At 38.4% G+C, this 11,602-nt stretch overlaps 1 protein-coding gene across 7 annotated transcripts in view; it reads right to left on the bottom strand.

Moving 5' to 3' along the window:
* LOC107083435 (gamma-adducin-like) overlaps nucleotides 1-11,602 on the bottom strand; it is a 138,872-nt gene that overhangs the window by 27,425 nt on the left and 99,845 nt on the right. For all 7 annotated transcript variants that reach the window (XM_015372657.1, XM_015372655.1, XM_015372654.1 and 4 more), the window contains 2 exons: nucleotides 1,393-1,531; nucleotides 636-787 (listed from right to left, as the gene is read on the bottom strand). In XM_015372657.1, coding sequence (XP_015228143.1) covers nucleotides 636-787; nucleotides 1,393-1,531 — 291 coding nt within the window. The remainder of the gene's footprint in view (nucleotides 1-635; nucleotides 788-1,392; nucleotides 1,532-11,602) is intronic.

The raw sequence follows: 11,602 nt of genomic DNA, 5'->3' as shown, positions 1-11,602 counted from the left end.
AAAATTTGTGCGTTTAGGCCAGGGTTTGGCTTCGTGTGGACGGGGCCTTAGTCTTGTGGTTTAGATCCTGTGAATGTTATGGGGCAAAGGATGCAACAGCCTCAACCCTATGAATTAGGAAAAGGGGCCTAGTGGTTTGGGCATTGCGCTTGGAATCCTGAGGTTCTGATTTTGAGCCCCATTCCCACAGACTGCCACTCTATGTCCCTGAGCAAGACCCTTAACCCCACACTGCTCCCCAGGCGCCACACAATGGCAGCCCAGGTTATATGCAGAGGTAAATTTCTCCAATGTGAGATCAATAAAGTTGAATTATTATTAAAAGTGAGTTTGTTCAACTATACAGCACTGCAAAAATTTGAAATCAAAGTGAGACTTGAAATAAGAGAATTTTCTTGATTTCAGCAGGTAAGACAGTTTGCAAATGGAACAAGATGATTTACTTTTAAAGTAAAAAAAAAATGTTATTTTAAGTGGATAATATCTAATTATCTTATTTTAAGTGCAAAATCCCTCATTTATGGGATAATATGTTTATTATCAGAAAGTTTTATTTCCTTTTAGCTCTGTTTTTGGTGTGTGGAATTGTACTGGAGACATTTAAACTCTCTGGCATAGTGAAAGACTGGTCTTACTGTGATGTAGGAGTTGGCGAAGTGGGCCCAGCTGAACAGGTCTACCAGTCTGTAGAGGCTGGCCAGTTTACAGCGCGTCAGCTTCTCGCCTTTCACCATAGAGGAGCACTCCACCCCATACAGGTCATTAATGGGAGTCACCATCCCCAGACCTACAGGATCACAGTTAAACCAGAGAAGGGGGAAAGAAAATGAAGGTTATTGATGCCGGTTGAGCAGATGGGATAGTTTTAGTAAGAAAAATGAACTTCACTCAGGAACAAACCCCTCTAAAAACATCTGGATTTTTATCATCTGACCCATATGGCTCCACGCTGGAACCCTAAATTACTCTGTGATGTTATTCAACCCCAGCCCCTCCTCGCCCGTCAATCTGAGTATCTGTTAAGGAGGATCTAAAATGAACTGCTACATTGCCTTTGACGTCTAATTCTGCATTAGTTGTGCATTCCTCTACTCTGATTGGAAACAGACTTCACATATGGACTCTTGGACAAAACTCACAGAGGATCTAAACCCGGTGAAGTATTCCCAGCTCTTCCGGAGTCTGGAGTTTGGCTGTCTAAGAGCATGAATGCCCTCAAGCGTACAAAGGATATGGATCTCTTCTCTCCCAATACTGACACTGTGACATTTTTCCTTTTGTTTTTTTGAAGCTGTTCCAAAGTGGTTCCTCTGTGGGCAGCAACAGCTTGTTCTTGTAAAGCCTTATGTCTGGTTCCCCTGGGTAACGGGCCAAAGCGCAACAAGCACTTACTGAGAGGAGACGTGTTGAAGCCGGCCACTGAGCTGGCCATGAAGAAGTCTGCGATCTGCCTGAGGGCCAGCAGTCCGGTCGGGTTGTTCCCTTTTCTCTGCTGCTCATGGATCAGACACTCCAGTTCCTCTTTGAAAGCCTTACAGACAAAAAGAGATGAGGTGAAAAAAAGCTGTGAGAACAGAAATCTGTAGCAAAACACTGATTTATCCCTTAAACTGGTCATCCTGGCTAGTTTCTACAGATTCAGAAAGGGTTTTAAGGCATTTAATTTCACAATTCCCTAATTCTCCTAAATCAAATGTTTAGATTTTTATTCCAGAAGTTTTAAGATTTTGGAAAAAAATAAAAATAAATAAATAAATTCCCTAAATTATGACCATTAAAACAGACTGGGATTTTTGGAGAAAGGCAGAGCATTATTTTACAGATTTGTTTATAACTGGTTATATTAGACCAGCTTATTACACAACCTGAAACTGTTCAACTCACATAATTTTAGGATTTTTGTGTTGTTAATTTTTAATTGGCACCTTTATGTCATTTCTATAGAAAAGAAAACTTTAACCAAATGATTGCAACAAATATAATTTTCATATGGGACTTGGTATATGAAAGCACCTAATCTGAATTGGACTGGTGTAACGACATAAAGACTTTGACCGGGACCTATATTGCATCCTTAAAAAAATAAGAACGTTTACTCAGCAGAGAAATAAAAAGATCTAGAAAACGGCCAAGAGAACACATGGAGAGGACCACAATCAGCAAGAAGACAGACTGAAGCAGAGACACGGAGAAAGAAGCCGTGTCAACGGGAGGAACTGAGGACGACTGACGAAGATGTGTTAATCATAGATTAGAAATCCTCCATAGGTGTCAATCTGACTCCCCCCTTGAAGGATCAGGATTGGCTGCCCCACAGCAAGATGTGTTGGGATTGGTTGTGTAGTTATCTCCCTCTTCTTGGTTGTGATTGGCTTTATGGCATGAGTATGTGTGTTTCCTGTTAATCCTCATGTTCAGGCCACGGTTATCTGATCAGTTCAGGGACAGCATATACTATGCTGCATTCTAACAGCGCCTTATGTAAGAGTGGAGAAACAAACATAGCTGATGATTTTAATGTTACTTTTATTAAATGTGAAATATAGGTTCAAAGAGCAGTTATGAGACGTGTCTGGAAATGTGAAGATCAATGCTAGACATGCCTCCAAAACTCAGACTGCAGAGGTAACGTGAAAATACAACATCAGATACTTTATGTCCAGGGAATCTCTAGGCAACTTCCAGGGAGGGGCACCAGCCTTTGTTTACCTGCTAATGTCATTAAAGCTGTGACCGGTGCAGAGGATTATCCAACTAGATCGCAAGGCAAACACACAGGGCTATGGTAATATCTGACAATCTGGGAGGTTAAGATGCACAGAAATGCTTTTAAATGGTTACATTTTCATGACGACAATTTCCTAATCGCTGCTTTAAAAGTAGAAAACCCAATCATATCTACAGCGTATCTAAAATTCAAATTCAAAGGAAACAGGTATCTGGATTTGCTTCTTCAGTAAAAACCAAGAGTGTGATGTTAAAAAAAAAAAATGCAGCGATTTTGTCTTTTTGGCTCATAAACATTTGACATAATATCTAAAACAAGGCAAAGTCTGTAGATTGGATTGATGATGTCATCAAGGCTTATTGGAGATATTCCCATTAGTGTTTCTTTTTTAAGATAATGCATCCCTTTTGAAACTCAGACAGCTATCACCCTGTTTGCTGCCTCTGATAAAGATGTGTAAAAAGGGCGAAAAATCTATTTGCTATTGCATTGGTATAATCAATATGGGATGGGGACGTCCCATGCTAGGAAAAATCCCTGAAGGAATCACCATTGGTACCCCTGGAGGTTTAAATGTTTTATTTGACCATGTCTTTTTGATCCACGCCCCTTATGACTGTTATAAAATGCTCTAACAAAGTTAAAGGAGCCTTCAGCAAAAAATTTTATCCCACTTTGTCTCCGTTACACACAAATCCACCTGGATTGTTTTTTTTTATTTTTATGAAAACTCTTATACATTTACATTTTGTGATAGTAAGATGTACAGTTATTTTTTCTTATGCCAACCACCATTGTAATAGAATCAATTGAGACCTGTTGAGATGGTTAAAAGTGAAAGGACTGTATGGGTTGAATCTAGGCCTGCAACTAATGATTATTTCACAAATTGATTAATCTGTCGATTATTTTTTCGACTAACTGAATAATAAAAATAATCAGATAGCCAAAGGTTCATTAAAGACGATGTTTTACAATATTAAACGACGTGAAACTAAAAAATATCCACTTGAGGAGTTCTGGATAGAGCATATTAACACATGAAAACCTTTTTTTAATCTTAAATGAAAAATGTTTTAATATTTTTATTGCAATTTTGCTATAATTACTGCTCTAAGTGGGTCACTCTGTCAGCTAAAGTGTTTTAGTGTGTCTACGATCACATTAACGATAAATCGATTACTATTAGTTGACTATTATTTCAATAATCGATTAATCACGATTAATCTGATTAATTGTTTCAGCCCTAGTTGCATCATATTTGTACCCCAGAAAAAAGGGTAATGTTTGGCTGTATTTCTTCTAAAGGGAGGGTAACAATAATCATGACAATTTTATAAAGACTTGAGAGAGGTTATGTTATTGAACTTCATGATCACTTCAGGTTTTTTTTTTAGTTCTTTTTATTTAACACACATTCACTAAAAGGCACCATTAGTAACTGTCTCTGTATTTTGATAGCTCCTCTAAGCTCCAAGTAAACTCATGCCTGCTCATAAACAAACATTCAAAATCCTATTTTACTGAAAGTATTTTCAGAATCGGGGTGGATGGTTCTATTGGGCTCCATTAAAAAAAAAAAAAAAGAGATTTCCATCTAAACTGCGTTTCAAACATTTTTGCTTTGCTTGTCTACAGACACTAACTTAAGCTGAAATCACTTTGTTTCTGCTCTTGTTTAATGTTGGTGGAGTTTGGCTCAACATTTATTCAGGTTTTCACCAGCTGGGCCTCCACCTACCCATTAAAATTCCAGGGTATCATTTGGAAACAGCCCAGCTGCAAGAGGGTTCTCTGCTGCTACACTCTAGAGTACTTAGTAGAACAAAATGAGGAATATAAAGAAGTTTTATGGTAACCATGCCTAACTATCAGATGCAAGGAGCAATTGGTGTAAATTGACAGACTAAAACTGAGTCATAATAAACAACTTGTGGAGAAAAGAAGAAAAGAGAGACATCAATAAAGAAAACTAAACAGAAAACCATGTTTCCACACATTATACCTTTTATTAGTCATAATTTTACAGCTAAATCAAGGTCAGGCCTGCAAGTAATGAACTCAACAACCTTTTCTAATTAATAAACATAATCTAAGCTTAGCGAAACCAGAGCTTTCTAACAAAATCTACACTCTTCTATTTTGAGTCTGTTGCCGAGTGAAGACCAGTCAAAACTAACCATCAGTGTGAAGAAGGAAAGGTGCAATAATCAGTTTAAAATGTCTAGGATGACAATAAAAAAAAAAAGCAGTTCTTTTAGGCAGTGAAAAAACAAGACTTTCAGTCAATACCATGAAGGCTGTCTCTGCTGCATTACTTTATAAATGTAAACCAGCTGTTTACATACCCTAAATATATAAACAATTCTATCTTTCACTGTCGCAATAACTTAAGACATGACATCTGTTTTAGATTATTGAGATTGCAAAAGTATTTCTAGCTTCTTAATGACATAATAATGAGAGAATTACTTCATTTACTTATATTTTCTGAGAGTTTGGTAGAAATGCCTTTAAGCTGTTTGACACCAATGCTTTGCTTCCTTCCTCAAGCTTTTCTGAATAGTTTGCTGTGTGATCATTGTCAGCGTCCATTTTAACAACAATTTTTACCCAAATTAATGTCTTGAAATGTGACCTCAAAATTTCAATATTATGTTATTTTCTCATAATATCCCCTATTTTGTCAGGTGCACCAGTCCCTCCTGCAGCAGGATACCCAATAAACATGCTACTGCAACAACATGCTGCAGCAACTCTAACAACCACCATATTCAAACTGTAATCTGATTTTTATCTCATGCCTTTGAAGGTCCTCCACCTAACCCTCGCTTCCAGCCCATGTCTATATAGAACTACTTTCATCGTAAATAGGACACAATTTTATCAACTTTACCTTTTCTGAGTCTTTTTCTTCTGCTAAAATGTCAGTTTGCCATGGTCAGTTTTCCTTTTGAGTTTTCATTGGTTTTATTTCCATTTTGTGTTGCTTTCTGGTTGCATTTGATATTGTATTTCTTGTTTACCCCCTTGTGACAGTCTCTTCCCCCTAGCTCTCTTCTAGATTCTTCCATCCACACCTGCTCCTCATCTACTAATTAGTCCAGTCTTTATTCAGTCTCCCATTTATTCTCCTCTTGTGCAGTTTCTCTTTGCTGGTTTCTTGTTGTTCCTTTGCTCCTCATGCTTGTTTTACCTGAGGTCTCCTGGTTCTTTTGGTTTTCTGTATTTTGGTTTAGGACTTTTTCTTCTGTTGCCTTTTGGATCTGCATTAAATCTTCAAGAATCCACCTCAGCTTCCGTCTCTGTGTTTGGGTCCTCTAAAAACCTCCACACATCCTGACATAAAAAACAATCCTCTCTAGGAACATGTATTCCTTCTGAACAATATGAAGGCAGGACACCCCTTTGTGGTTTATAAATGGCACCTTTGGGTATTAGGATATTGTATCCAGCAGTAGAATAGACCTGTGCAGGTCCACATTTATCTTCTACATATCTATGTTGATGTCTTTTCTCTTTCCTAGGATATCAAACAGGGAAGCAATGTGTTAGAGGGGTGGGCTTACTCCACAGGATACTACCAATTTACCCACATACTTTGTGAATTAACCAATAAGAAGCCTTCACATCTGAGAGCTGAATTTTAACAATAAAGAAAAAGCAATTCTCTAGAAATTGCCATTATTCCTAAGTTAGCTAATTAAAATACACCCTTTCTATAAAAATGAAAAAAAGATTTAAAAAAATCTATAGTACGGTCTGACCCAGGATCCAGTGATCAAAGAAGTTCTGTTTGAAGAAAACAGGCCAGAAAGGTTTCTTATGTGCCAAATATTAAATTGTTGCCTTTGTTTTATCTAATAATTCATGCAACCGATGACATGCACCCAAAAGAGCTCCATGTGAGCACAGAAACACGTCTAACCCATTAACTCCCCCCTTTTCTCTTTCTCCATCCCTCCAGTAAACCCATGAGAAAGCTCCATTAATGTACCACCAACAGAGACTGGCTCTCTGGTTTTATGCCTCTGTGGGCGTGTTTTTGTAAGAAACAGAGCAGCCCAACCGTGACAGGACACATACAGTCCCAGATCACTGCTGCTTCTGAACACCAGCCAGACATTCCTCAGTCCCTGGTGGCCAGGTTGCCGTGGTAGCTGGTTGGTTGCGGATGTCGAACTTTTTTTTAACAGTTTGTTTGCAGTTTTTGTTGCTGACTGAGTATTTTAGAGATGAATGTAAAATGATTTACAACAACAACTTTTTGCTTCTTATCGGAGACGAAAGCTTTTTTTTTTTTTGACAGTCTGCGCTGGAGAGTTCTGACTGTTATAATCTGCCAGTATGTTTTACTCAGTTTGCTTCTGCAATTTGATAACTCCACACCGTTAAACTGGTTTTGCAAAGGAGTAGGGCAATTCCATTTCAATAGCTTTTTAAACCTACATGTTCAACTTGACAGCAAGGATTTGCATAAAAGTAGACTGTAAATACAGCTTCATTTGATTTATTCCAACAACATTGGGTCTGCTAGGAGAACTGGAGGGCATATCTGGGCTTTGGTAGCTGACAAAGAATATAAAAGTGAAACAAGAGCTTTGAGTTAACCATTTGAAGTTGAACCAAGACAATGAGCTGAACGGTTGAAAACCATTAAATGGAGCTAAATGCAACAAAGGCACTGTTTTTCCTAACAGAGACCAATTTCATATTACATTAAAATAAAGCATCTAGATCAATAAATTAATTTAAAAGGTGAAAATAATATTATATAAAGATTAAACTGAACAGAATGCATATATACATTTATTTGCAAGAATTAATGCAGCACGGCATGTCATTATACTGATAAGCCTGTAGTTAATTTTGGTATTCAATAGGGCTGCAACTAACATTTATTTTGCAAACCGATTAATCTGCTGATTATTTTTCCGATAAAGCGATTTATAATTGGATAGTCAAAGGTCCCTTAAAGAAGATTTTTTGCAAATTTTAACCAGGTGAAACTAAAACTTTTCCACTTGAGGAGTTTTGGATAGAGCATATTGACAGATTAATTTCTTTTTTTTAAATCTTAAATGCAAAATGGTTACATTTTATTTTATTTTTTACAATTTTGTATTATAACTGCTCTAAGCGGGTCGCTCTGTCAGCTAAAGACATGTGTTAGAGTCTGTATACCCCAGTTAAGGATCAATCGATTGGTAAATTAGTTGACGATTATTTCAATAATCGATTAATCATGATTAATCCGATTCATTGTTTCAGTTCCAGTATTCAGGAAATTAGCAGCTTTCAGTTTGCCTACATTTGTCGAGCTGTTTTCTTTCCTCTTCCTGTAGAAAACATCCCACAGACTCAAGTTCCTCAGGTCCTTTTCCTTTCCCAGCAAACCTATTTCTTTTCCCAAACCTTCCATTAATATCCTTGAATCTTTTAATCTGCAACGCCAGCATATAATAAAGAGATGAAAGAGACAACATGAGGCTTAATCTCCTTCTGGATGGTAAAAATATCTCTCATTCACAGAAATGAGTCATTTAGAGTTAAAATAATTGTTTTTGGTGAGTTTTTACATCTATGCACCATATTAGAGATGAGTGATGGTGTTCTAGTTAAGACACAACTATACTTCAGAATGACCGAATCTAAGAAAGAAATGCCCATTTTCTCTTACGCACCAAGTTAACTTTTAACTTTTATCATCTTACAGCCCTACCGATCAGAAACCATGTGAGGCGCCATGACAAGACATGTCAAGCACCATTTAAAGTGGCAGCCATCTGCTCCCTGATATGTGCGTGTGAGTTCTCGGGAAGCTTATGGCAGCAGGGATTTGATTCCTCTCAATGAAACGGATTAATCCTGGAACATGTAGCGGATCGTATCGTTAATATTTCAGACGACACCCACCCCAGCCCACACACACTTCTGCAGCAGTGAAAACAACATCACATGGCAGCTGGGATTTTCAGCTGCTGTGGTGTGTTTGGAGAAGCCTTTCATCACATCTGCTTCTTTCACATCAAAAACAGGAAATCAGATTCAGTTACGTTATTACAGCAAATAAGACAAATATCCGATGCACTGCCAGAGTCGAATTACAGGCTGAAACACAATATGAAGGAGCTATGTAACCTGATGTAGATTCACAGGAAACATATTGTTCTTTCAAAATAAAAGAAGCATTAAATCAGCAGTTTGTCAGGTGCTTCACCATATTGATGCCTTTAGGTGAAGTGAAACCTGATCTGCTCTGAATGGCTGTTCTGTTGGCTCATTCAAAACCTTTAACACTCCCAATTGCACTACTTCGACCCTTTGAGTCTAGGTGACACTCAAACTATTCCACATCATCCTTATGGAGAAAAAAATTGTGTTACTTTTCTTAACTTTCCTGAAATGAAGCCAGCCTGACACGTCTCTGCTTGCGTCTTCAACAAAAGCTGTGTGACTTTCAATAGTTTCAGCATGAAATCATCCTCACTGTCTTCATGTTGAAGGATGTTTTTTATAGTTTTATTTTAAAATACCCTAAAACTGGTTACAGTTAAAAGTCTGCCCTGCTTTATCTTAAAAAAAAACAACAAAAAAACAACAAAACGTGGCTGATTTAGAACTAAGACGGTTTAATATAGGCCAGACTTTGACTGTATGATAAAATTAAGCATAAATATCAATGTTTTCTTTTTAGCATTAGTATATCTATAACAACATTAAAACAGAGGTTGACTTATTTACTTAAAGTGGTCATAGAATGATTCTATAGGGTATTTGATGCTGGTCCTTAAGGTCTCTGAATAGGGTGTGTAACATTGGTTGGGCTGAAAATGGCATATTTGCTGTTCTACAGTATGAGCCCTAATGCAAGCCTGGTTAAGAGAATGAAACAACACTGTGTCTTCCATTTATGGTATGCTCATGAATATTTAGATGAGCTCTGCGCTGATTGGTTGGTTTACAACAAGTGAAGCTGCTGAGGAAAAAGACACATCATAGCAACAAGCACTCATTCACTGAAACATCCCTTTTTCCCCCGACATGTCCTACTTTTCATACCTAAAAAAATGTCCAGGATTTTGGTGAACTATAGTGCAGCAGAACCGAGCCGTGAGCTCCGGGCTGGCCTGGGAACCAGCGGGGGACGTAGCGACCGAACCCGACCCGGTGACGGTAGCCTGGACACAGGCGGCCCCTGTGCCTCTCCCCGCCTGCCTTACCGGCCCCCAGCCCCCCTCCTCCAGCTGAGGACGCACGGCTCTTGGTCCGTTCAGTTAGAGGCCCAGCAGTCGACACTTTAAACCAGACCCCCGCCGGGGCATGACAAAAGTACATGTCACAACCGAATAAGGCAACATCCCCGAATTGACGTCAATTCTGTGCTTCGTTTGAATTCACCAGTTTTATGGTGGAAGTTTAGAAATGTGAGATTTGCAGAGAAAGGAGGTGTCAATGGGGTTTGAACTTCTCTGTACGTCCATTTCACCCACTGACCTATCGTTATTCGTCTATGACAATGTAGACTCGGCTTTGTATTTTATGACCCTTTTAATAAAGCAAAAGCAGGTAATTTCCACAAGTGCAACATTTTATCATCATATTGCAATATCACTATAGATTGCAATATTTTACCAAGCTATCAAAATGAAATGTATTGATAAAAAGAAGCAAATGCTTTATGTTTATCAGAGCATATTGATCATTTGGTTATTTTGGTATCCATGTTGATTGGGGTTTGAGTCAGGCCACGTCTTTCACTGTTACTGCCTCAACTGCTGCACAGCACAGCACTTTGTACCAGAGTGGCGGTACAGATGTAGCCCATTTTCCCTCACTGCTTTTAGTAAAAATGAAGAAACATAAATGTGCAACGCAGAAACAAAGAGTAGCTAAAGTTGAGGATGAGCGGTGAAATACAGGTTTGTTTACAAAACAGGCAGCTTCTTTTTCTACAACTCAGTCCCATGTGATTGCATGCCTGGTGCATGTATACACACGTCATGATCATTTTATTTAGTTTCCATTTAAACAAGGATTTTTAATTTCTGATCAACTGAGATTAAGATCACTTGGGGGAAATTTTGTAAATGTAACTTTTATAAGCCCTGCAGAGTTCCCACTGATACAGACATTCAAGCATAAAACATTTTCCTAGTCCACCTGAAAGAACACAATGACCTGGATTTTTACTATCTTCCAAACTTGGAAAGAAAAACTGATGACAGCAACTGCAGACTCCAAATCAGAGAAGAGAGACAGAAAAGAGAAATAAGCCTCTGACAAGGACTCACATTGCAGCTATGTCCTAAAAGACAAACAGTCTGAGGGCAGATCAGGCCTATAATTTCAGACACTGTCTCCCCAGTTATATAAGCACAGTGCTGCTCCTTCAAGCCTCCAACGTGACAGTGTTAGAAAGAGGAGAATCGATCTTCCCATTTCATTAGGGAGTGCGTCAGTGAAACTGCCCAAAGACTGCAGCTGCTACATCTGACGACTCTCCTCTTTGCTCTTACACAGTGCACTTGTTAACCTTTACAGAAAGCAAAAAGACAAAAATGAATCACTAGTGGGATTATTTAAGGTTTCATTATTAATTACAACGTCATATAATTGTCAGCGTTTATCCTTGAAATGGTTGTGAAGTGCTGGTGCTTATCTACAGTAGCCATTGATGAGACGCAGGTTGGTCTAGACTCTAGACCGGTTCTTGGATCGAGTTAAGGATCTTAATTTAACTCAAAGATTGTAAAATGTAGCTGGTGACCTAAATAATTATTAGACTGGGTGCCATTCCGAATTTAGTCCCGCCCACAACATTCGAGGTGGGGAAGTTCGGTCTGGCAGTGCTCAATAGTAGCGGGAGTATGC

This window comes from Cyprinodon variegatus, unplaced genomic scaffold (genome assembly GCF_000732505.1).
Source record: "Cyprinodon variegatus isolate N-32 unplaced genomic scaffold, C_variegatus-1.0 Scaffold74, whole genome shotgun sequence".
Classification (NCBI taxonomy): Eukaryota; Metazoa; Chordata; class Actinopteri; order Cyprinodontiformes; family Cyprinodontidae; genus Cyprinodon; species Cyprinodon variegatus.
The sequence above is the reverse complement of the archived record's forward strand: the minus strand, read 5'-3'. Positions and strand labels throughout refer to the sequence as shown.